The sequence below is a fragment of the Protobothrops mucrosquamatus genome, unplaced genomic scaffold (genome assembly GCF_001527695.2).
Source record: "Protobothrops mucrosquamatus isolate PMUCROS unplaced genomic scaffold, P.Mucros_1.0 scaffold993, whole genome shotgun sequence".
Classification (NCBI taxonomy): Eukaryota; Metazoa; Chordata; class Lepidosauria; order Squamata; family Viperidae; genus Protobothrops; species Protobothrops mucrosquamatus.
Genome location: NW_015387232.1, coordinates 313,376 through 337,381, shown reverse-complemented (window position 1 = coordinate 337,381; position 24,006 = coordinate 313,376). Strand labels below are relative to the sequence as shown.

Here is a 24,006-nt window from a genome sequence, read left to right as displayed (position 1 = left end):
GTCTCTGCCGCTTGCCAGCTACGCCTCGGCTGGCGCAGGGGGCGGAACCACGCATGCGCGGCGCTCCCGGGCAGGGAAAGTCCTCGACTTACGACCGGTTGGGTAGTCCTCGACTTACGACCGGTTTAGTCCTCGACTTACGACCGGTTTAGTCCTCGACTTACGACCGGTTTAGTCCTCGACTTACGACCGGTTGGGGTCGCGGCATTAAAAAGGTTGAGAACCACTGATTTAAAAAGAGCATGTGTCAGACTGAGATAGGTAGAAACTACATGGAGTCCTTGTTTACTGACCACTTGTTCAGTGGCACTGAACAACCAATCCTTAGAGTTCCTGGTCATCTCACCTCCTGGAAAGTCAGTGAAGAAACCAGCAAGGAAAATTGCAAGTCCCTCCGGCTTCTTTCCCTTTGCTTGGTGCCTGGCCTCCTGTTTAACAACCCATAGATCAGTGATGGCGAACCTTCTAGAGACCGAGTGCCCAAACTGCAACCCAAAACCCACTTATGCATCATGGAGCGCCGGTGGGCGTGGCCCATTGGGTGGGCGTGGCTGCAGTGGTAACGGCAGACCGGGTGGGACTAAAAAGTTCAATCAATCAATTCCAACTTTGCAAGATCTTATTTTTTCCCGCGAGAAGTTGAAATTGACTGATTGGTTGAACCTTTTTTTTTTTTGCACATGGCGGCGGAGGCCTAAAGCGAAAAGGTTTTATAAAACCCAGCTGAAGGCCTAGGACTGGGGCGATGGCGCCCGTGCCCACAGAGAGGGCTCTGAGTGCCGCCTCTGGCACCCGTGCCATAGGTTTTGCCACCACTGCCATAGATCTTGTGGTCACGTGACTTTGCATTTACACCCTAATTGTGTAACACAATGGCAATCACGATCCCCGTGGCTGTGGACTACCACTATGGAGGGATAGGGCTTTATGGTTGATCAGTAGCACCTTGAATTGCGCCCGGAAACCCACTGTCGGGCAATACAGCTTATGAAACCAAAGTATCTTGACTGCCCCATGCCAGCACATTCTGGACAGCTGCAGCTCCTGAGTAGAGTTCAAGGGAAGCCCCCCCTGTAGACCATGTTGCGGCAGCTCAGTCTGGCTTGGTGAGGCTCCTCGGTGCATCCCTGCTCTTCCCTCTCTTTTGCAGCGAGAGACGGCGGCCTCCCCAGCCCCAGCCACGACGGCAGAGGAAGCCATGCCCCAGCAGCGAGGGGAGCCGGAACGTGAGGAATTGCAGCAGGGGGAGCCCCCTGCCTCCGACGTGGAGCCCTGGGCCGCCGCTGTGCCCCCTGTGAGTTCCCTTGGAGGGAAAAAAAGGGACAAGGGAGGGAAGGAGGACCCCCGCCTAGTGCAGAGCACATTGTGGGGGCGAGGGGGTCCTTGGTGCTCTCAGAGCTTGCTTGTTTTCTTGCAGACATTTCATTACCTAAACCAGCGGTTCTCAACCTATGGGTCGCGACCCCATTTGGGGTCGATCGACCATTTCACGGGGGTCGCCAAGCAAGGCTGTCTGCCATTTTTTTCCCCTTTTCCAGCGGGTGCCTTACCTCCCTTGAGCTGGGCCAGCTGGTGGTTGGCCTGCTCCGTCTCTGCCGCTTGCCAGCTACGCCTCGGCCGGCGCAGGTGGCGGAACCATGCATGCGCAGCGCTCCCGGGCAGGGAAAGTCCTCGACTTACGACCAGTTGGGTAGTCCTCAACTTACGACCGGTTTAGTCCTCGACTTACGACCAGTTGGGGGTCACGGCATTTAAAAGGTTGAGAACCACTGACCTAAACTATAGATAACAGAACCGTGGTGGCGCAGTGGTTAGGATACAGTATTGCAGGCTAATTCTGCTGACTGCCAGCCGTTCGGCAGTTCGAGTCTCACTGCCTCAAGGTGGACTCAGTCTTCCATCTGAGGTCGGAAAACAAGGACCCAGATTGTTGGGGGCAATATGCTGACTCTGTTAACCGCTTAGAGCAGCGGTCTCCGACTTTTCCAGCTTGGTGGCCCGGCCTGGTGTATGTGTGTGTGTGGGGGGTGTCATGCGCAGCTCTAGTTGTGTGAGCGACGCGGGCATACGCTCCACTCACATGAATGGAGCGTTGTGAGCACAAGCGCCCGCTGCTTGCACATGTGGAGCTTTGCACGAAAGTGCCTGCTGCTCACGTGAGTGGAGCTTCGCACACGCGTGCTTGCCCATTTCTCCCGCGGTGCAGTTTCAAACAGGCCCACGGCCTGAGGGTTCGGGACCCCTAGCTTAGAGAAAGCTAGAAAACACCATGAAGCGGTATATAAGTCTAAGTGCTATTGCTAACATCATCACTGAGATGCTAGCACTGATGATGTTACCTAGTTTGGATAACGAAACATGTCAGAAAACAAGCAGGCTCAGAGAGCACCAAGAACCCCCTCAGTTCAACCCTGAGCTACAAATATTATTATGGGTACATTGCGGGGGGCTGCTAACCAGTTCCCGGAATCTCTGCTCTCCCCTTCTCTGCCAGGAGTGGGTGCCCATCATCCGGGAGGACATCCAGAGCCAGCGCAAGCTCAAGCAACAGCCTCCCCTCAGTGACGCATATCTGAGTGGCATGCCAGCTAAGCGGCGCAAGGTGAGACCGGGCCCTCTTGCAAGGTGGGCAAGAACACTCATTTGCCTGGAGTGTTTAAAAAAAAAAGAGGAGGTTTTTTAAAGAAGATATTGGGCAGCCATTTGTTTGGAATGGTATGAGGTTTTCTGCTTGAACAGGGATTGGACTAGAAGACCTCCAAGATCCCCTTTGAACTCTTGTCATTCTTTTTTCTCCCCGTCTTCTGCTAGCTCGTGTGTATCTTATCTTATCATCTTATCTTATCTTATCTTATCTTATCTTAATTTTATCATTTTATCTGTTGGGTGAGGCACCCGGTCTACCAAATATAAATCAGTCTGTTCTGCGTTTCGCTCCAATCTAGGAGCATGTTTTGCAGGCAGACCTCACATACTGTGAACACTATAAATTCAAAATTTTGTGGCTGACAAAGAGTTAGTGGGAGACTAGTATAGCCATTTCAGGCTCATTTGCCCTCATCAGCTAGTCACACCCTTCAGGGGTTCGAACCTGGGCAGCTTTGCATGTTAGGCAGCTGTATTACCCTTTTGAGCCACAGGTTCCCACTTACTCCTGTCAGCAGAAACCAGAGAGGATATATATCTTATCTGTTGGGTGAGGCACCCGATCTACCAAATATATATATACACATATTATCTTGAGTTTGGTGCACCCTGTCGGCCCAAATATGGGAGAAAGGAATCTTTTGCCTGTATCAGCTCAAACTAGAGCCATCCACAGGCTTGGCAGTTGCAACTGTGACATCATATGTGTTTTTCAAAATTTGGATTGCTAACAAAGAATTAAGGGAGAACAAAGTGAGAAAGAGCCTGTGGCCTAGAGGTTAATACATCTGCCTAACATGCAGACAGCCCAGGTTCGAATCTCAGAAGGGTAGGTCTGGTTGAAAAGAACTAAAAAGTTTGAAATGGCTATTCCAGTTCTCCCTTAATTCTTTGTTAGCAATCCAAATTTTGAAAAAATATACACATACACACACACACGCACATATATATATATATACACACCAACATATATATATATACACACCAACATATATATACACACCAACATACACACATGGTTTCCCCAAAAATAAGACCGGGTCTTAATTTTTTTTTGCCTCCAAAAGAGGCACCAGGCCTTATTTTCGGGGTAGGCCTTACCTTCGGGGTAGGCCTTATTTTCAGGGTAGGCCTTACCTTTGGCACTGACACCCCCACCGAGCCGGTCCACTTTTTCTGGGGCCGAAGTTCTGTAGCTGCATTTGGGCCTGCATTTTGCAGCCAGGCCTTTCCAGGCCTCAGCAGCCAACTACCAAGCTATGGATTCAATCCATAGCTTGCTGCTCGGCTGCTGAGGTCTTGCAGTCTGCAGTGGCCTTCCGGAAAGCCCTGGGACTGGGAAATGCAGGCCTGGCTGCAGAAGAGGCCTCAGAAGAAGAAGTGGGCCAGCAAGGAGAGGCCTGGCTGCAAGGTAAGTGGGTGAGGGGCAGGTGGGGCAGCTCCATACCCCCACCCCTGCCCTAGCTTGATTTTTAGGTGTGTGCCTTGTCCCAAAACTAGGGCTTATTTTTGGGATAGGGCTTCTATTAGGCCCACCTCCCAAAATCAAGCTAGGGCTTATTGTTGGTGTAGGCCTAACTTTCGGGGAAACATGGTATAAAATTTGGCTGATGCTTAGATATTTCTTTTTAAAAAACAAAACCTTTGCAGACAATGCAGGGTGATGGCCCCCCGTTGCTCCTGTCAGAGGCCGTCAACAAAGCTGCGAGAGCGGTCGGAGCGAAACCTTTGACGAGCACCGAGAGCCTGAACCGAGACCTTGCTGATCCGGCGTTGCAAGATGGCTACCAGCAGCAGGTGGGATGTGTTCCTTGGCTGTGGGACAGACGGAGGGCGCAATGGCAGGTCCCAGAGCTGCTTCCTTACAGAAAGGGGCAGTTGCCGTAAAGAGCCCTGGTGGTGCAGTGGTTGGAAGGCAGTATTGCATGCTGCTGACTCTGCTCACAGCCAGGAGTTCAATCTTGACCGGCTCAAGGTTGACTCAGCTTTTTCAAAGTGGGCAAAATGATTGTGGCGGGATGGGGTGAGGGGAGTGGGTGGCGGGAGGACAATATGCTGACTCTGTAAACCAGGGCTTTTCAACCAGTGGTACGGGTACCACCTGTGGTACATTGGCACCTGGCAGGTGGTACGCGACCATCCTAGAGAAGTGGTAGCGGGGGAGGGGAATGAGCTGAACCGGTGGCAGCACCGCACAAGCCTGAGCGAGAGATGGCTGGAGCTGCAGGGCTGTCAGGGCTCAGCGGAAGCGCCAGGATCAGTGCCGCTTTCCAGCTGATCGGCACTTCTTCGGGGCTGTCAGGGTTCAGCGGAAGTGCCAGGATCAGCGCCAGGCTCCAGCTGGAGCTCGGCACTGATCCTGGTGCTTCTGCTGAGCCCAGAAGAAGTGCCGATCAGCTGGAATGTTGCAGCATCTCCAGGGTCTTGTGATTTACATTCAGATGCTTGGCAACTGATTCATATTTATGACGGTCACAGTGTCCCAGGATCATGTGAAGTGACCAAAACCTGCTGCAACCACCCAGCAGATGGGGGGGGGAATAAAAACCAAACACCCCCCCACCCCACCCCCGCTGCCAATCCTCAACAGAAATGCTCACAACAATGGAAACCTTGGACAGGAGGAAGAGCGCCGCCGGGCGGACAGGCAGGTGTCTTGCTCAGCTGTGGCTTGGGGGGCACTTTTTTCAGTGCCATTGTGACTTCGAACAGTCACTAAGTGAACTGTTTTAAGTCAAGGACTACCTGTACTTTATCACTTTTTTCCTTTTTTTTTGGTCATTAAGTTTTTGACACCTTGCTAAGCGACTGGTGGTACTCGGATATTGCCGTATCCTAAAAGTGGCACAATGGGTGAAAAGGTTGAAAAGCCCTGGTATAGAAGCACTATGAAGCAGTATACAATTCTGAGAACTATTGCTTTTGCTAATGGATGCTCTGCTTTCTCCTCCCCCTCCCCCCATCTTTTTCCAGTTGAAATCCGATCTGCAGGAAAGACTTCAGGCTGATCCCAGCTTCAGTCCTCAGCGCTTTCCCAGTGCCCAGCAGGCCTTTGTGGCTGAGGACTCCTAAGAGGGGCCGGCCGGAAGCGCCCGGAGGCCAAGGCCTGTTCCTCAAGGCTGGCCTCACTCCATATGTGATTGATGCAGACACCCACTCCTTTCTCAGGCCAAATATTTAAATTCCATTTATTTTCCCCCACGGTTGCAGTGACTATTCTTCCCCCTGTGGAATCCCCAAGCTGCTGCCAAAATCAATAAATAAAACCACATGTCCAGGATCCAGTTGTGTTGTTTTTTTCCTCCCCCCCCCCTCAAAAAAAAAATCTATTGTGGATTTCATGCTTTGTAGCGCCTTTAATTTGTCTTGAGTTATTTTTGCCAAGCAGATGTTGTTTCTGGTTCACACAGCCAGAAGGGAGGCGTAAAACAACCACACGGGCTTCAGCTTCAGTTTAGTCCAGTGTTTCTCAACCTTGACAATTTTAAGGCATGTGGACTTCAACTCCCAGAATTCCACAGCCAGCGATGCTGGCTGTGGAATTCTGGCAGTTGAAGTCCACATGCCTTAAAATTGTCAAGGTTGAGAAACACTGGTTTAGTCATTGTACACTGTTCAGCAAGGTGTCTCAAAGGTGTTTTCTCCAAAAGGCAACTGGACTATATTTTTTTCCTTGAGGAAGAAGAGATTTCGCTTCTCACCCAAGAAGCTTCATCAGTTCTTTTTGAAAAAGCATCTCTGAGACAACCATGACCTGGATGACTGGGAATTATCCATAGACATCTAACAATGCAAGGTGTTTGGGGATTGTATGTCCAGGTAGCACTGAGCTCAAGAAGCAGCTTTCACAGACTCAAGTGGAGAGCGGGGGGAATCTCAGTTTTCAGACACTGAATTTAGCAAGAAACTTGACAGGTGGATTTGGGACTACGTTTTCACTGTACAGATAGTCCTCGAGTTACGAATGTAAAGCCTGCCCGTTCCATTCGTAACTCGGAGATTCGTAGGAGCGAATCTCGTACCTTGAACGTGATTCACTCCCAACTTTTGCTCGTGCATTCGCTAATTGAATGCGTGAACGAATGCGTGGCTTGTTAAGTGAACATGAGGTATATCGGTGGGGAAGGCCATGGGGGGCTAGTTATGGAACAGGCCATCTTCAGACCATCCAAGGTCTCCCCATACTCACTGAAATACCTCATGCTTCCTCCCCTGGGGGTCCACAATTGCTCCCCCACATCCTACCGTGCCGAGCCACTGACCTTGTGAAGATCTGTCTCCAGCCTCTCTTTCCCTGCTCCCGGCAAGAGCAGAGGGAGGCCTCCGAGGGCCAGAGTGGACCTCTGGAAGCATGAGGTCACTGGCCACGGCCTCTGTTCTGGGCCTCGGAGGCCTCCGATGCCCAGAGCAGACCTTCGGAGCCCTGCTGAAGCATCCCCCGGCATAATTTCCTGGCGGCAGCAGCCTGGAAAAGGCCTCTGATGTCCAGATCAACCGTTCGGAGACTCGCTGAAGTGTCCCCTAGTGTCATTTCTGGGTGTTGGAGGCCTTTTCTGGGCTGCTGCCGCCTGGAAATGCCAGGTGATGCTTTGGCGGTGCTCCAAAGGCCCAATCCGTGCGTCAGAGGCCTTTTCCGGGCTGCTGCGGCCCAGGAATGATGCCGGGGGACGCTTCAGCGGGGCTCCAAAGGCCCGTTCTGGGCCTCGGAGTTCTCCAGGCCTCTGAGGCCCAGATCAGAGGCTGTGGGCAGCAGCCATGTGCTTCCGGAGGTCCATTCTCCCCCCGGCTTTCGTTCCGTTCTCTGTTGCATGGAACAGAGGCCTAAACTATCGTGAGATCATGCAAGATCAGTAGCGTGAGATCTTGTGCCACTGATCTCGCGTGATCTTGCATTACTTTGGGCCTCTATTCTCTGAATGCACTGAAGGAAGTAGCGAAACAAGAAGCGAAGGATCTCTCGATCTTTGCAAAGGGAGTATCCATAGGCCTAGTGCAGGGGTAGGCAACCTTGGCTCTTTGATGACCCGTGGACTTCAACTCCCAGAATTCCTGAGCCAGCCAAGCTGGCTCAGGAATTCTGGGAGTTGAAGTCCACGGGTCATCAAAGAGCCAAGGTTGCCTACCCCTGGCCTAGTGCCTAGGGAGACCGGGGGGGGGGAGAGGGAATAGCCAGGAATGTTGCAGCGCCACTGCGGTGGGTGTTCGACTGCTTTGGTGTGGCAACATTTGTAATTTTGGGACTTTCGTAAAGACTAGGGGGTGCTTATCACGTAACTTCGAACGTTTGCTTAGGGAACGCTCCTCACTCGGATTATCTGTAGTTGGTCTGCAAAACTGCTGAAACTTAGGAACTTTGAGGTCCTTGGTGGTTTCTGAGCTCTGTGGTTTTCTTGCAGAAGTTTCATTGCCCATCTAGGTAACATCGCTGCTAGGAGGTTTGCTGCTTATATAGAAATGGCTTGCCCTGTCAGTGTTGATGGGAGTGTTCTTAGTAGTTCCTTGATTAGACAGTTGTATGGAGCATTTTCTCCAGCTCAACCTCAAATAGCTAGGATTTGGAAGGGACCTTGTAGGTCATCTAGTCCAACTCCCTGCCCATGCAGGAGTCCTTACACCATTTGACAGATGGCAGTCCAGTCTCTTCTTGAAAGCCTCCAGTGATGGAGCACTAACAAAATCTGAAGGCAGTCTGTTCCAATGGTTGATTGTTCTCACTGTCAGAAAATTTCTCATTTCCAGGTTGAATCCTTGATCAGTTTCCATCTGTTATTCCTTGTCTGGCCTTCAGGTGCTTTGGAAAATAGATTGACTCCCCCTCTTCTCTGTGACAGCCCCTCAAATATTGGAAGTCTGCTATCATGTCTCCCCTGGGCCTTCTCTTGACTAGCCATGCCCAGTTCCTGCAACCATTCTTCATATGTTTTAGCCCCCAGGCCCCCAATTCTCTTTGTTGCTCTTCTCTGCACTTTTTCTAGAGCTTGGCCTGCCCATCACCTCATGGCTTGACTACTTCAATGAACTCTACATGGGCTTGCTCTTGAAGACCATTCAGAAGTTTCAGCTAGTGTAGAATGCAGTGGGGGCATTCTACATTAGGGGCGTGCCTCAGTATGCCCTTGTAACATCTCTCATCACAAGCTGTAGTGATTGCCAGTTTGCTTTTAGGTGTGATTCAAAGTGCTGGTCACTACCTACAAAGCCCTCATGAGACCTGATTATAGAACAAGGGTGTCAAACTGCTAACCCGCGGACCGGACGCGTCACCCGGAAGCCACGCCCACCCCATTGCCACGCCCACCCTTTATTTAAAATATGTTGCGCGACATCATGTGATGTTGCGAGTTTGACACCCCTGTTATAGAGGGACCACCTGTCTCCCATTGTTTCAGCCCAGCCAGTTTTACCTGGCAGGGTTGGTATGCCCTGGGTTCCATTGATTGAACAATTTCATCTTCGGGGACCACAAAGTACACCCACGTAGCAGCATCTGCTCTCTGGAATGAAGCATTCTCTCATCCACACCCCCACTCAAAACAGCTTCCACTCTACTGGAATTTTGAAGGACCCTGAAGATGTGGCTTTTTGCCCAGCCTTTTGGCAAGGATTTCTTTCTTTCCTGTTCCTTTCTCTGCCATGTTTGTTTGTGCTTCTTGTATTGCTATTTTAAAAATATTTTTAACGTGCGAATTGCAGAATTTCTGGGACTCGGGTGTCGTATGCATTTATTATTGTTAAATTGGAGCGATTAAATATAAAGGAGGCCAAATTAATGATGTTGGGTACAGCAACCGAACTTGGAGTTGACAGCTTCTGCCTTTTAGAATCAACTGTCAACAAGAAATATGGAAATACGTCACGGAAAAATATATTCCGAGGGCTTTTGATGTGTCGGCACCTACCAGTATCATTCATAATTGTGCAGGCAATAGTTTTCCATCTGACAGAATGAAAGAGAAAAAAAAACCACCTGGAATTTGAAGAAACCAAGTAGAAAACCTGGGGACAGCTAATTCTGAAGAAAATCTGTGTGGTTGGTGGCACAATTAAAGAGGTCTGATTTCAATATTGCCATTTCCTTCTAGGGCAGTGGTGGTGAACCTATGGCACGCGTGCCAGAGGCGGCACTTCTCTGTGGGCACACATGCCATGCCCCAGAGATGGCAACTGTCCCTCTTCAACCAGCTGCCTGCTAACTTGCTGAGGTTCCATGTGGCCGGATGCATCCTGGCACGGCTGGTTTTCTTCCCTCCTGGCCTCGCATGCTCTCCTTTTCCCGGGCATGACCCACTGCATCGCCTCCTCAGCTGTCGGCCGGCCATCCAGCTCAGAGGCGGCTTCTCTGAACTGCTGGTGGCGGGCTGGGGAGGCCCCAGTGTGTGCCAGTCGAGGGGCTGGCAGGCTGTTGGTCCCCATGCGCTCACTGGCCTCTGTGTGCGGGGGCCAATGGTGTCAGGCAGCAGCCGCCCTGGCCCTTGCCTTGCCCCATGGCAATGGCACCTCTGCCCTGCCTCACCCCGCAGGATGAGCCTCCTGCCCCACCTGCCAGAGACCCCCTGGATCTCCCCCAACCCTGTCCACCCCCCACAGGCATCCCTCCGCATGAGCAACATTGAGGTGACCACGTCCACCTTGGCCACCCCCACCCAATCTGCCATGACCACCACAGCCACGCCCACCCAATGGGCCACCCCACCTGTCAGCCGGCAATAAATAAGTGGGTTTTGGGTTGCAGTTTGGGCACTCGATCTCTAAAAGGTTCGCCATCACTGTTCTAGGGTGCACAAACCTCATGCCAGCAGCCTATGATTTAGCTAGCTCAGAACAGTCGAAGAAAAACTTTTCTATCACTAATCATTCATCTGTAGTCTTCTCTCCCCCCCCCCCCCAAGAGCTTCTGTGGACCAGAAGGGAGGAAAATGCCATTTGACACTCTACCCTCAGGTTCTTGAGCTTCTTGGATAGATCTTAACCCTGTGAGGTTTCCTTCCTACTTGTTCTAATGCATCGTCATAATTTTATTGAACAAGTGGCTAATATAGTGTAGTGGTTAGAATACAGTATTGCAGGCTAATTCTGCTGACTGCCAGCAGTTCGATCCTGATGGGCTCAATATTGACTCAGACCTAGATTGTTCCCGGTCAGAGGGGGGGGGGCACAATATGCTGGCTCTGTAAATTGCTTAGAGAGGGCTGCAAAGCACTATGAAGCGGTATATAAGTCTTAAGTGCTATTGCTGTTGTTAATCACTGCTCCAAACCTGCTAAGACTACTACTCCATATACTGCATGTCAGGTTGGTTTCAGGCAATACAGCGAGTAAACATCGCAGAACTTTTAACTAGAGCAAGGCTTTTCAACCAGTGATACGGGTACCACCTGTGGTACATTGACACCTGGCAGGTGGTACGCGACCATCCTAGAAAAGTGGTAGCGGGGGAGGGGAATGAGCTGAACCGGTGGTAGCACCACACAAGCCTGAGCGAGAGATGGCTGGAGCTGCAGGGCTGTCAGGGCTCAGTGGAAGCGCCAGGATCAGAGCCAGGGTCCAGCTGGAAAGCAGCACTGATCCTGGCGCTTCTGCTGAGCCCAGAAGAAGCACCAATCAGCTGGAATGTTGCAGCCTCTCCAGGGTCTTGTGATTTACATTCAGATGCTTGGCAACTGATTCATATTTATGACGGTCACAGTGTCCCAGAGTCATGTGAAGCGACCAAAACCTGCTGCAACCACCCAGTAGACGGGGGGAATAAAAACCAAACACCCCCCACCCCACCCCTGCTGCCAATCCTCAACAGAAATGCTCACAACAATGAAAACCTCGGACAGGAGGAAGAGCGCCACCGGGTGGGCAGGCCGATGTCTTGCTCGGCTGTGGCTTGGGGGGCATTTTTTTCAGTGCCATTGTAACTTCGAACAGTCACTAAGCGAACTGTTGTAAGTCGAGGACTACCTGTACTTTATCACTTTTTTCCTTTTTTGGGGGGGTCATCCAAGTTTTTGACACCTTGTTAGGCGACTGGTGGTACTCGGATGTTCCCATATCCTAAAAGTGGCACAATGGGTGAAAAGGTTGAAAAGCCCTGGACTAGAGGGTATCTCAAATGGATTTTAAAATGAAATTCGGCTCTTATCAGTAAACATTGACGACGGGGAACTCAACAGATTGATCTTTTTATTTTATTGGTTTTTTTTAAACAACTTTTTTTTTTTGGTTTTATTTATTAAACAAACCAGCTCGACCACCTTTTAAAAACTCAACGCTTCCTATTTCAAACTCAGGGGAGCAGATAGACAGGAGAGGAGGCAGGCTCCCAGGCACGCCTCCCCCTACTCCCATAAATAGAAGAGGGGAGAGGCAAGACCTCACATGTTCATATTTATATATATTTACACTCCACACTTTAAGAGCAGCTCCCCCCCCTCTCGGATCAAGAGGCAAACGCAGCCCCTCCCGGAAAAATATAAACTCAGGTGAAACCAAAGGAAATAAGCAAAAATACATTCAGCTGGGAGCCTCCCCAAATCCTGATCCTTGCCCCCCCCAATTACACTCCGAGTATCCCACTAAGAGTCTAAACACCCCTAAACAGAGGGGACAAATTCAGTGTGCCCCCTCCCCACATAAACAGAAAAGGAGCTTAAGGAGACACCCCGTCTTTAGGATACATCAACCGAGAGGAGAGATGAGCCCTCCCCCCCCACACAAAAAAATCATTCTGAGGAGAGGATGTCAACCAAATCCAAAAGGGAGGGAGGAGTATTCTGGGTTAGTGGTGTCCGGAGAGATTGGGGTCTTGCTTGTCGGCGTGGGAACGGGGGTCCGGCTCAAGGCGGCGGACGGGAGCTCCATCCCGGGGTGGAGCTGCCCGTTCCCAGCAGCGGGGGTTCCACCGAAGGACATCTGACTGCGAGGGCAAGAAGAGGGAGTGGAAGGAAGAGAGAGAAGGAAGAGGTTACAGTCTGGCCTGCCAGCGTATCCATCGTCTGCGTTTGCTTAGCCCAGTGGTTCTCAACCTTTTTAATGCCGCGACCCCCAACCGGTCGTAAGTCGAGGACTAAACCGGTCGTAAGTCGAGGACTAAACCGGTCGTAAGTTGAGGACTACCCAACCGGTTGTAAGTCGAGGACTTTCCCTGCCCGGGAGCGCCGCGCATGCGTGGTTCTGCCCCCTGCGCCGGCCGAGGCGTAGCTGGCAAGCGGCAGAGACGGAGGAGACCGACCACCAGCTGGCCCAGCCCAAGGGAGGTAAGGCACCCGCCGGAAAAGGGGGAAAAAATGGCGGACAAAAAAAAAATGGCGGACAAAAAAATGGCGGACAGCCTTGCTTGGCGACCCCCGTGAAATGGTTGATCGACCCCAAATGGGGTCCCGACCCACAGGTTGAGAACCACTGGGTTCACCCCAGGAGTCAGCCTCACCTGCTGGTAGACCTCAAAGCGCTGGGCACGGAAGAGGCCCCCGTAGCCAGACCCGGGAGATTTGAGCCTGGCACTGAAGCCTCCAGAGAAAGGCCTGCAGGAGGAGAGAAAAAGACTCAGCCTCGGAAAGAGACCCCCAGGCAGCCTTGACTTGGCCGGCTCTCTCGGTGGTGCTCTCAGGATGCGCTGCTAAGGAAAAGCAGTTTGAACGCTGTGTGTGTGTGTTTCTCCCCACCCCCCCGGAGAATTAAAAAAAAAAAAAAGTATTTACATACCATTTCTCTTTCTAAACCAGGGGTGTCAAACTCAAATTTCATTGAGGGCCGCATCAGCATTGCGGTTGCCCTTGGGGGGCCGTGTGGGTGTGGCCAGGGTGGGCGTGGATGGAGTGGGTGTGGCCTACTGGGTGGGCATGGCCAGCTCTACATCGTTCGCGTCAAGGATGCCTGTGGGGGCCTGGACAGGAGTGGGACAGATCTGAGGGTCTCTGGCAGAAGGGGGGGGGACCGGGGCAAGCGCCAAGGCATGGTCCATTTCTTCATTCCTCACAAAGGGTGACACCTCCCCAGCATGCACCCAGAGGGCGGGGCCGATGCTGCAGGGGCTGGTTCCTCGCTGTTTCTAGACAGCCTTGTGGAGCTAAGACTGAATGCGTTTCAGCATAGATGGCCACCACAAAATTGTACATGGGCTCCCTCGTGGCCGGCCTGGGCCAGGGCCAAGGCAAGGGGGGGGCGTTCCCTCACTGTTTCCAGGATGGCTTCACGGGCCACATGAAACCACTTCGCGGGCCGCATCCGGCCTTGTGTTTAACATGTCTGTTGTAGATCCTTTATTTAAAATAGGTAAATGAAAAACTGAAATGCTACAATGAAAATTTTCTTTAACATCGTCTTTTTCTTTTTTTTTTTACAATAACGCCTCCAATCTCCAACAGGCATTGTTCATGCTAAAAGCGGTGGGAGGAAGTGACTGGCTGAAGAATTCTGGGAGTTGAAGTCCACACAACCTCTTACAATTGCCAGGTCGGGAAACATGGATTTAAACTAACGGAACGAAACGTTCCTCTTCCACTCGCAGGAACCCCCTTTTTTCAATCCATTTCAAAACAAGGATTTGCACAGGTGAACTGGGATTCCCCCGCCCGGTAACCGCTGGGCTACACCCAGATGTAATACAGGGAGAAACTTAAGAGGCAAGAAGTCGCAGTGACACTTCTTCCTTCGGTGACTGTTACAAATTCTCCTTTTACACCATCATCATCATCATCATCCCCCGTGTTTGAGAGCTAACAGACCTTGATCAGGAGGGCTCTTGGGCCAGTAAAGGATTATGACAGAGGAATCCAATATATTTTCAAAACTCCACCCAGCTGGAAGAACAAATAAAGTTTGTGGTCTTGGGAATTCAGGTAACTTCAACTACAGATCATTTCACCCCCCCGGAGAGTACTTGCCTGTTCCCAGAAGGGGGTCGGGCACCTACAGACCCCAGGCCATTAAGTTTCCGGTAATCTGGCAGCGGTTTCATTTCCAGAGCGTGAAGCTGAAGAAAAAAAGCCTCTGTTAGAAGCCGGGAGCGGGAGGCATCCCTTCCTCCCAACACGCCCCCGTTTGGGCAACCCTTCGTTACCTCGTTCCGTCCTACTCCACCGGGAGGAAAGGCTCGGATGGCCGGAGACACCAGTCGCCCAGCCAGCTGTCCCGGTGGCCGGAGTGCCTGGGCAGCCACAGGAACCAGAGGCATTGGAGGCGGTGGGGGTGGCCCTTGGGATGCAGGAGCAGGTGGGGGTGCTTGTTGCAAAGAGCCAAAGTTCATCACCGATGGTAACTGGGGGGGCTCCACCACTGGCAAGAGCACCTGGGGGCAGAAGCAGAAAGAGAAGAGGGAGATGCTGCATCCACAGCAGTGGTTCTCAACCTTTTTAATGCCGCGACCCCAACTGGTCGTAAGTCGAGGACTAAACCGGTCGTACATCGAGGACTAAACCGGTCGTAAGTCGAAGACTAAACCGGTCGTAAGTCGAGGACTACCCAACCGGTCGTAAGTCGAGGACTTTCCCTGCCCGGGAGCGTCGCGCATGCGTGGTTCCGCCCCCTGCGCCGGCCGAGGCATATCTGGCAAGCGGCAGAGACGGAGCAGGCCGACCACCAGCTGGCCCAGCCCAAGGGAGGTAAGGCACCCGCCGGAAAAGGGGAAAAAAAATGGCGGACAAAAAAAATGGCAGACAGCCTTGCTTGGCGACCCCCATGAAATGGTCGATCGACCCCAAATGGGGTCCCGACCCACAGGTTGAGAACCACTGATCTACAGCCTTCCCGGGAAGAGTCTGGGGGAAATCTCCACGAGAGAAAGCTCACCCTCACCTGTTGGGCAGGTCCTGTGGCCGTCAGGAAATTGCTCTGGCTGCCTTGCCCCAGCGTGGCCGGGTAGAACTCGGAGGGGGAGGCGAGTTCCTGGCGCACCTGTGGAAAAAAGAAGAGCAGGTCAGGGGGCATCTGGCTCTTGGGTGGCGAGAGTACAGAAACCTGGACTTGGGAAATACTCTTCTGGAGTGGTGCCCGGGCAGCACCCAAACTGGGTGTGTGGGGGACCACTGGCTTGTGGGACCATAATCTTACCAAGATGATGGGCTGCTGGGCAAGAACAGGTGTACCTCAGAGGGACAGATAAAAATGGCGTTAAGTTTCAGGAAATTGAATCCCGTTGGAATGGGGGGGGAAGTAACTGAGACTATAGAACAGTGATGGCGAACCTTTTAGAGACCGAGTGCCCAAACTGCAACCCAAAACCCACTTATGCATCGTCAGGTGCCGGGTGGGTGTGGCCCATTGGGTGGGCGTGGCTGCGGTGGTAATGGCAGACTGGGTGGGACTAAAAAGTTCAATCAATCAATTCCAACTTTGCAAGATCTTTTTTTTTCCCCACAAGAAGTTGAAATTGACTGACTGAACTTTTTTTTTTTTTGCACATGGCGGCGGAGGCCTAAAGCTAAAAGCTTTTATAAAACCCAGCTGAAGGCCCAGGACTGGGGCCGATGGCGCGCGTGCCCACGGAGAGGGCTCTGAGTGCCGCCTCTGGCACCCGTGCCATAGGTTCGCCACCATGGCTATAGAAAATGGGAGAGTTGATGGAGTCAAGATTTTTATACCATGGCAATAAGAATCAGGCCATTTTAGCCCCTTACACTAGGGAGTCCCCAACCTCCGGTCCGTAGACTAGCCCCGTTCCGCAGCATGGCAGAAACCGGGCTGCGCAAACAAGTGAAATTCCATCCGCAGGATGCAGGCAGCACACGAAACCACGCCTCTTCCAGTCCACGAAAAAAAAAAAACAACCTCTCCACAGAACTGGTCCCTGGTGCCCAAAAGATTGGGGGCTGCTGTCTTGTAAGACCAAAACCTCTATTCATGGACTTGAAGATGGTTATTTCAGGTGTGTAAGGCTTTATGCATGGAATCTTTTGCACATCTTCAGTAAAAAAAAGTGAGCAATATATTTTCCAGAGGATTTAATTCCTCTTTCAATTTGTTGTCTCTATTACTGATTGCTTTAATAATAATAATAATAATAAAGTTGGAAGGGACCTTGGAGGTCATCGAGTCCAGCCCCCTGCTCAGGCAGGAAACCCTATATACCATTTCGGACAAATGGCTGTCCAGTTTCTTCTTAAAAACTTCCAGTATTGGAGCGTTCACCGCTTCTGGAGGCAGGTTGTTCCCCTGGTTAATTGTTCTCACTGTCAGGAAGTTTCTCCTTAGTTCTAGGTTGCTTCTCTCCTTGGTTAGTTTCCACCCGTTGCTTCTTGTCCTGCCTTCAGGCACTTTGGAGAATAGCTTGACTCCCTCTTCTTTGTGGCAGCCCCTGAGATATTGGAACACTGCTATCATGTCCCCCCTCGTCCTTCTCTTCATTAAACTAGACATACCCAATTCCAGCAGCCGTTCCTTATATGCTTTAGCCTCCAGTCCCCTAATCATCTTTGTTGCTCTTCTCTGTACTCTTTCAAGAGTCTCAACATCTTTTTTACATCGTGGTGACCAAAACTGGATGTAGTATTCCAAGTGTGATATGAATCTCAATGCAGTTGTCAAAAAGTTGGCAAGGAATCTTTTCAGCCAGTGAAGGAAAGCTCTTTCTCTGATTAAGTGTAGCAACATGCTGGTGAGAAGTAGCAATCACTCCAATGCCGTCCTACCAAGATTGGCACCCTTCGGGGCAAAAGCAAGCAGGAAAATCAGATTGCATCTCCTGGAAATTCTGTTTGCTGGATCTTTTTGTTTTGACTGCAGGACTGGAAAGCAAATCTATTTCACACCAGAGCTATAAAAGGAGGGACGGCTCTTTCAAACATTGATTAATGCCTCATTGCAGTGTCATCCGAGTGCTTTTCTGGTAAGCCGCCCAGATTCCTTGCGGTTAGGAAGCACGTAAGTGGACTAAATCAGGGGTCCTCAACCCCAGGGCCATGGCCCACTATTATTTACAACTGGACTGCCTGAACAGCGGGCCAGTGCACATGTGTGCGCACGCACACCTTGATTCATGTGAGTCGAGCTCCGTGTGCATGCACATGTGCGCTGCCCCCCCCACTCGCGCAGCCCGGTTCCCCTCTCTCCCCTGGCCGCCAACCCACAAAGGTTGGGGACCGTTGGGACTAAACGTATAAATAAAACCAAGTTCAGATCAAGAGAAATGGGCAAGCTACATTTGTAGACGCTGTTATTTGAGGAGCACATCATCACTGAAAAAAGCGCTGGCCAAAACTCACCTGTGGCTCAAAAGTCTGCTTGGTTTCATGAGTGCTACTCTGTCCCAATCTGTCTCCTGTTTGGAATTCTAGCTCACTGTAAACTCTCTTTCTTCAGTAACTTCACCGGCTCTTCCCAGTTTCCTGCCCGCTCTATCGTTACTGGTGGTCCTCAACTTACAACCATTTGTTCAGTTTTAATTCCAGAAAGCTTAGCTTGAAGTTAGGATAGTGGTAGGTGACTTACATCCAATCCTTGCAGTTATGAGCACAGCACACACGTGTGTAATTCGAGCGCTCGGCAACCGTCACTGCATTTAGGTTCTCCAGTCACGTGATCGCCGTTTGCAACCTTCCCAGCCAGCTTCCAACAAGAAGCTGGCAGGGAAGAGACTGGAATCCTGGTCCTGTGAGGTCTTGCTTAACAACCCCAGCAAAAACATCATAAAATTGGGTGCGGTCACACGACGCCTCACTTCACAACCAATTTCCCCCCCCCCCCAAATCCCTATTGTGGTCCTTAAGTTGAGGACGGCCTGTAGCTCGTTGTCTTGCATTACTTCCCCAGTACCTGAAGCAAGGCCTGTTCAGGAGCCAACTGGCTTCCACAGAAGGCTGAGCTGTAGATAAAGGAGGGAGGCGGTGCCTGGTACAGCAAGCCCGTAGCCGGGAGTTTGGGCAGGTCGGCCGCCTGCAGAGCTGCTATTTCCACATACTGCCCCTTCAAGGCCACTCCTGAGAGCAAGGCTGAGCTCGGAAGCACTGCACCTGCTGCGGTCTGAGCTGGAGAAGTAGGGGCTGGGCTGGGCTGGAGGTACAGGTGCTGGGACCTAGGGAGCGAGAATTCTGGCTCAGTCGGCACGTATTAGTGACCTGACCCTCCGGGTCCTCAACCAGGAGGGATCCCTGCTCCATCCCCCACCCCGGGCCCACCTATCCTCCACTCTCCCGCCGGCCTGTACCTGTACGAGTGCAGAGACGGGGTGCTTGGACGGAAGTTGCTGCCGCCGCTTGCGCTGTGCAGCTGGGACTCGAGCTGGGCGTTGGAGAGCTGTAGCCAGAGGATGGGATAAAACGCCGTCAGAGGACAAGGATACCGGATGCCAGCACAGATCCCCCCCATCCCCAGCAGCACGGGTGATTCTTTTAACTGGTCTGCGCCCAGTGCGCCCTCCCCACTTCTGTTCCAGGAAAGCATTCTCCCTCCTATCTGCCAAGATAGCTACCTGGTTCCCATAAAACAGCTCCGGGTACAGGCGTGGCCCCTGGCCCCTCTCACCTGCGGAGAGAAACACCATCAGGCGCCAATCTGCATTCAAGCCCCGAAGAGTCCCTCCCCTTCCCTCCCCTCCCCAAATTGATCGCTCCCCCTACCTGAGAACATGGGAGCGTCTGTTGGGAAGCTATGCAAACAGGACGAGGCGGCAGCAGCTGGAGCTCCCGGGAAAGAGCGAGGCTCAAAGGAACGACTGGGAGGCATCTCGGGGGATGCCCTGTGGATGGGAGGGGCCGGGGGAAGCAGCTCCCACTCTCGGGGAGCAGAGGCCAGCTGTGGAGAGAGCAGACAGGGAAGCTGTTGGGAGGCAGGGCGAGTCATCGCCGGGTTCTCCAGCTCCCTCTGATCCAAACCCAACTGCACCCGTTTTTATTCCATTGCTACGTCTACAACAGGGGTGTCAAACTCAATTTCATTGAGGGTCGCATCAGCATTGCGGTTGCCTTCGGTGGTGTGTGTGGCCAGGGTGAGTATGGCCTACTGGGTGGGGGTGGATGGAGTGGGTGTGGCCTACTGAGTGGGCATGGCCAGCTCTACATCATTCACGTCAAGGGTGCCTGTGGGGGCCAGGGAAGGAGTGGGACAGATCTGAGGGTCTCTGGCAGAAGGGGGTGGGACCAGGGCAAGTGCCAAGGCATGGTCCACTGGAGGACCCTCACTGTTCCTCTCAGGCCATGCGTGGGGGGGCTGGATGGTGGCGCGGGCTGCCCGGAGCCCAGGGCAGCAGAGGTTAAACGCCCAGCCTAGCCCCCGAGCACCTGCGGCACCAAGCCATTTCCAGATGGCCTTGTGGAGCGAAGACTGAATGCGTTGCAGCATAGATGGCCACCACAAAATTGTACATTGGCTCCCGGCCGGTTTGGGCCAGGGCCAAGGCAGCGGGGGCCGTTCGCTCACTGTTTCCAGGATGGCTTCGCGGGCCACATGAAACCACTTCGTGGGCCGCATCCGGCCCCCGGGCCTTGTGTTTGACATGTCTGGTCTACGCAAACCTTTAACAATCGAATTCAAGCTCTATGTAATCAGGGAACGCACGCTGCTGCTTGAAAAATCCGGTGGAGCTCCTCTTTATCCCCGACTGCAGCATACGCTGCTGACCCCCCCACTTACCCCTTCGGCGAGTGCCTGGTGCAGCTCTTCACCTGCTTTCGGGACTTCGTTCACAATGAAGCGAAGGTCGGCGTCCTGAAAGGCCAAAGTCCCCAGCTGAGGTCTGAGCAAAGGACTTTTTCAAACAATAGCCTATGGCAGGGGATCCCTAACCCCTGGGTCTGTGGACCGGCACCGGTCCGCAGCATGACAGAAACCGGTCCGCGCAAACAAGTGAAGCCCCATCTGCGTGTGAAACCACGCCCCCTCCGGTCCGCGGAAACCCCCCTCTCTCGACGGAACCGGTCCTTGCTGCCCAAAAGGTTTGGGGACCTCTGGCCTATGGCCAATCTGGGATGCAGGTAACCCGGGGCGCCCCCCCATTTTCACACCTACCTTATCGCTGGCACCAAACTGGATGGGCGGGCAGGCTCCTGGGGGCTCCAGTTGGGGGCTCTGTTCAGGCTTCAGAACGCCCAGGCCCTCTGTGCTCTCCTTGGCCTTCTCTGCCCGCTGGGAGCGCTCAGTGCCGATCGCGCCAGGGGGAGGGTGGTCCCGGGGCAGGGGATCGGGGGAGCCGCTCACCTGTCGCAGTGGGCAAAGTCGTGAGGCAGACCTTTCTAACCTCAGCAGGCAGGCAAAACTGGAAGCCAGCCCCTCATTCGGTGAAGAGGTGACGTTTTCAAGCGGCCACAGAGCTCGCTAGGCAGCGCGAAAACATCGCCTCTTCGCTGAATGGGGGGCGATCCGCTTGCAATTTGGACAAAGGCTCCACAGTACAGGTAGTCCTCGATTTAGGACCGTGGATTGAGCCCCAAATTTCTGTCGCTAAGAGACACTTGTGAATTTTGCCCGTTTTTATGACCTGCCTTGCCACGGTTCTTCAGTGAATCGCTATGGTTAAGTTAGTAACACGATTGGTTAAGTGAATTTGACTTTGCTTAGTCAGGTGGTCGCCAAAGGGGATCACGTGACACCCCCCCGCAAACGGTCACTAAATGAGCTGTTGCAAGTCGAGGACCACCTGTACTCACAAGTTACCCGAGAGACACCCAGCTACCCCTCACAAGTTCAGATGAAGGTGCCCCGATCTCCACTCCTTCCACCTCCCCTGGAAAAATGACGGAGACGCAAACTGGCTTCAACCAGATCAAGTGCAGAATTATCCCATGAAATTTCTGATGCTCAGAGAAGTTTTGCACACCGGTGTCTCTGGCAAGACCCAGCTTCGTAAGATCGTCTTTCTGGAAGCCCCCCCAAAAGGGAGAATGTTGAAAGGGGAGAGATGGCAGGCTTCGGAGGAGTCAGATGTAACGCGCTAAACCCTTGGAAACGCTTACTGCAAGTAAATCTGACGACGTCTTACTTCAGGGCTGCAAATATTGTGTAAAAGCAACAGCTTTGCCTCCACCATTACAGGCCAAGCGTCACGTCACTTAATTTTATTTAGAGAGATATTTCTACACTTTAGGATGCAAAGACAAGCACAGAGAGGTGCGAGGTGATGTCCAGCAATTTGCAAAATTAGAAAAAAAAGTTCCTAAGGAGGAATGTGGAGGGATGCATGGGGCCGATGCAACATATTTAAAGGTCCTATTTAGCTGGACTGCAAGGGCCTCCTAGCAATGAACTATCTCTTTATTACTTGACTAGATCAGGGCTTTTCAACCTTTTCACCCATTGTACCACTTTTAGGATATGGCAACATCCGAGTACCACCAGTCGCCTAGCAAGGTGTCAAAAACTTGATGACCAAAAAAAAAAAAAGGGAAAAAAGTGATAAAGTACAGGTAGTCCTCAACTTACAACAGTTCGCTTAGTGGCTGTTCGAAGTTACAATGGCACTGAAAAAAGTGCCCCCCAAGCCACAACCGAGCAAGACACCTGCCTGCCCACCCAGTGGCGCTCTTCCTCCTGTCCGAGGTTTTCATTGTTGTGAGCATTTCTGTTGAGGATTGGCAGCGGGGGTGGGGTGGGAGTGTTTGGTTTTTATTCNCGTCTGCTGGGTGGTTGCAGCAGGTTTTGGTCACTTCACATGACCCTGGGACACTGTGACCGTCATAAATATGAATCAGTTGCCAAGCATCTGAATGTAAATCACAAGACCCTGGAGATGCTGCAACATTCCAGCTGATCGGCGCTTCTTCTGGGCTCAGCAGAAGCACCAGGATCAGCGCCGAGCTCCAGCTGGACCCTGGTGCTGATCCTGGCGCTTCCACTGAGCCCCGACAGCCTCGAAGAAGTGCTGATTCTGGCTCTTCCGCTGAGCCCTGACAGCCCTGCAGCTCCAGCCATCTCTCGCTCAGGCTTGTGCGGTGTTCCCACCGGTTCAGCTCATTCCCCTCCCCCGCTACTTTTCTAGGATGGTCGCGTACCACCTGCCAGGTGCCAATGTACCACAGGTGGTACCCGTACCACTGGTTGAAAAGCCCTGGACTAGACTACTGCAATGAAGCCACCCCGATAACATAATTGCTGAAAAACGCAGCAGCCTGATTGTACTTTTGCCCCAGGCCCTGTATTGTTTATCAAAAGAGGTTTCTGGCTACCATTCAAAGTGCCGCCTTTGACCTTCTGTAGCTTGGGATCTAGGTACTTGCAAGGCCAACTTATCTTATCACAGTACCTGAAGCAGCAAAAGGTAGAACATCTGACTCTAAAGATTGAGCCTAACTGGGATTAACTAGAACAGAGTAAAAATAGAGGCAGGGTGTCTTCCATGTCCAATAAGCACAGCTTAACTGATTTGTGTCAGAAGAACAACACAAATTAAGACCTAGATGGCAGAATGTTTACAAATATAACTCTTGTCAGAAGCCATCAAGGTCACTCTTATTATGGCAGAGGCAGAATGAAGGGTCAAGTGTCAAAGATTTGCAGCTACCCAAGAATAAACGTTGTACCTTCTTGTCCTTGAGCAAACTGGAGTCTCTGGTCGGTGGTGGCCTCCTCCTTTGTTCCTTTGCGTCCGTTCCTTCTGGATCGGTGGCCAAGGTGTCATCCTTACTTTTGCCAATGGCTCCACCCTGCTTGGTGGCGGCATCCGGTGTGGCTTTCAGGCCCCCATCCGGAGAGCTGCGTTGGCTGCAGGTGGCCGAGGAGACCTGTGAGTCACTACTAAGGTCCACACCGCTGTCAGACAGGCTCATCTAAAAGAGAGGCCAATGGGATTCAGGAGGGGAGAGGAGGGTTTAAGGATTAAACGGAAGCCGAGAACAAAGTCTTCCTGTCGTACAGCATCACAGTCTGGTTTAGAAGCCTCACTGCTTTAGACAGGAAGGCGGTGCAGAGAGTGGTGAGGATGGCAGAAAAGATCATTAGCAGTTCCCTGCCTCCCTCCCATCCAGGACATGGCACACAAGCGTTGCTTGAGCAGGCTCCGTGAGATCGTCTGGGACACTACACATCCTCTTCACGACCTGTTTTCCTTGTTACCTTCTGGGAGGAGACTCCGTGGTATCCGAAGCAGAACATCCAGATTCAGTCAGTTTTGTTCCATACAGTATTAACCTTGTGAACTCTAAAGCTTCCTCCTTCCATTATGTATTCAAGATGGACAGTGATTAATATTTATATGTTACTTATATGTAAGGGTGTAGGTCTATGCATATGTTGTGTATAGTATGTTTAAATGTGTGTTGTGTGTTCCCTTTAAGAGCAAGCAACTACATTTCATTTTTAATGTGTGCCATTGTGCCCACAGTAAAAAATGACAATAAAGGTTATCTATCTATCTATCTATCTATCTATCTATCTATCTATCTATCTATCTATCTATCTATCTATCTATCTATCTATCTATCTATCTATCTATCTATCTATCTATCT

The 24,006-nt window shown here is 51.9% G+C and overlaps 2 protein-coding genes across 2 annotated transcripts in view; one reads left to right on the top strand and one right to left on the bottom strand.

Annotated features, from left to right (window-relative positions):
* The window catches only part of BAG6 (BCL2 associated athanogene 6), a 51,925-nt gene extending 46,017 nt beyond the window's left edge, over positions 1-5,908 (top strand). Inside the window, exons 22-25 of the mRNA XM_029284829.1 lie at positions 1,151-1,294; positions 2,495-2,602; positions 4,297-4,443; positions 5,620-5,908. Of these exons, the coding sequence (XP_029140662.1) occupies positions 1,151-1,294; positions 2,495-2,602; positions 4,297-4,443; positions 5,620-5,718 (498 nt within the window). The 3' untranslated portion in view covers positions 5,719-5,908. The remainder of the gene's footprint in view (positions 1-1,150; positions 1,295-2,494; positions 2,603-4,296; positions 4,444-5,619) is intronic.
* Positions 5,909-11,864: 5,956 nt separating this feature from the next.
* The window catches only part of PRRC2A (proline rich coiled-coil 2A), a 41,124-nt gene continuing 28,982 nt past the window's right edge, over positions 11,865-24,006 (bottom strand). The window contains exons 21-33 of the mRNA XM_029284828.1: positions 23,082-23,327; positions 21,246-21,422; positions 20,575-20,763; positions 20,200-20,274; positions 19,188-19,362; positions 19,040-19,092; positions 18,776-18,864; positions 18,385-18,643; positions 15,430-15,528; positions 14,696-14,923; positions 14,501-14,608; positions 13,064-13,252; positions 11,865-12,550 (exon numbers count right to left, since the gene is read on the bottom strand). Coding sequence (XP_029140661.1) covers positions 12,413-12,550; positions 13,064-13,252; positions 14,501-14,608; positions 14,696-14,923; positions 15,430-15,528; positions 18,385-18,643; positions 18,776-18,864; positions 19,040-19,092; positions 19,188-19,362; positions 20,200-20,274; positions 20,575-20,763; positions 21,246-21,422; positions 23,082-23,327 — 2,025 coding nt within the window. The 3' untranslated portion in view covers positions 11,865-12,412. The remainder of the gene's footprint in view (positions 12,551-13,063; positions 13,253-14,500; positions 14,609-14,695; positions 14,924-15,429; positions 15,529-18,384; positions 18,644-18,775; positions 18,865-19,039; positions 19,093-19,187; positions 19,363-20,199; positions 20,275-20,574; positions 20,764-21,245; positions 21,423-23,081; positions 23,328-24,006) is intronic.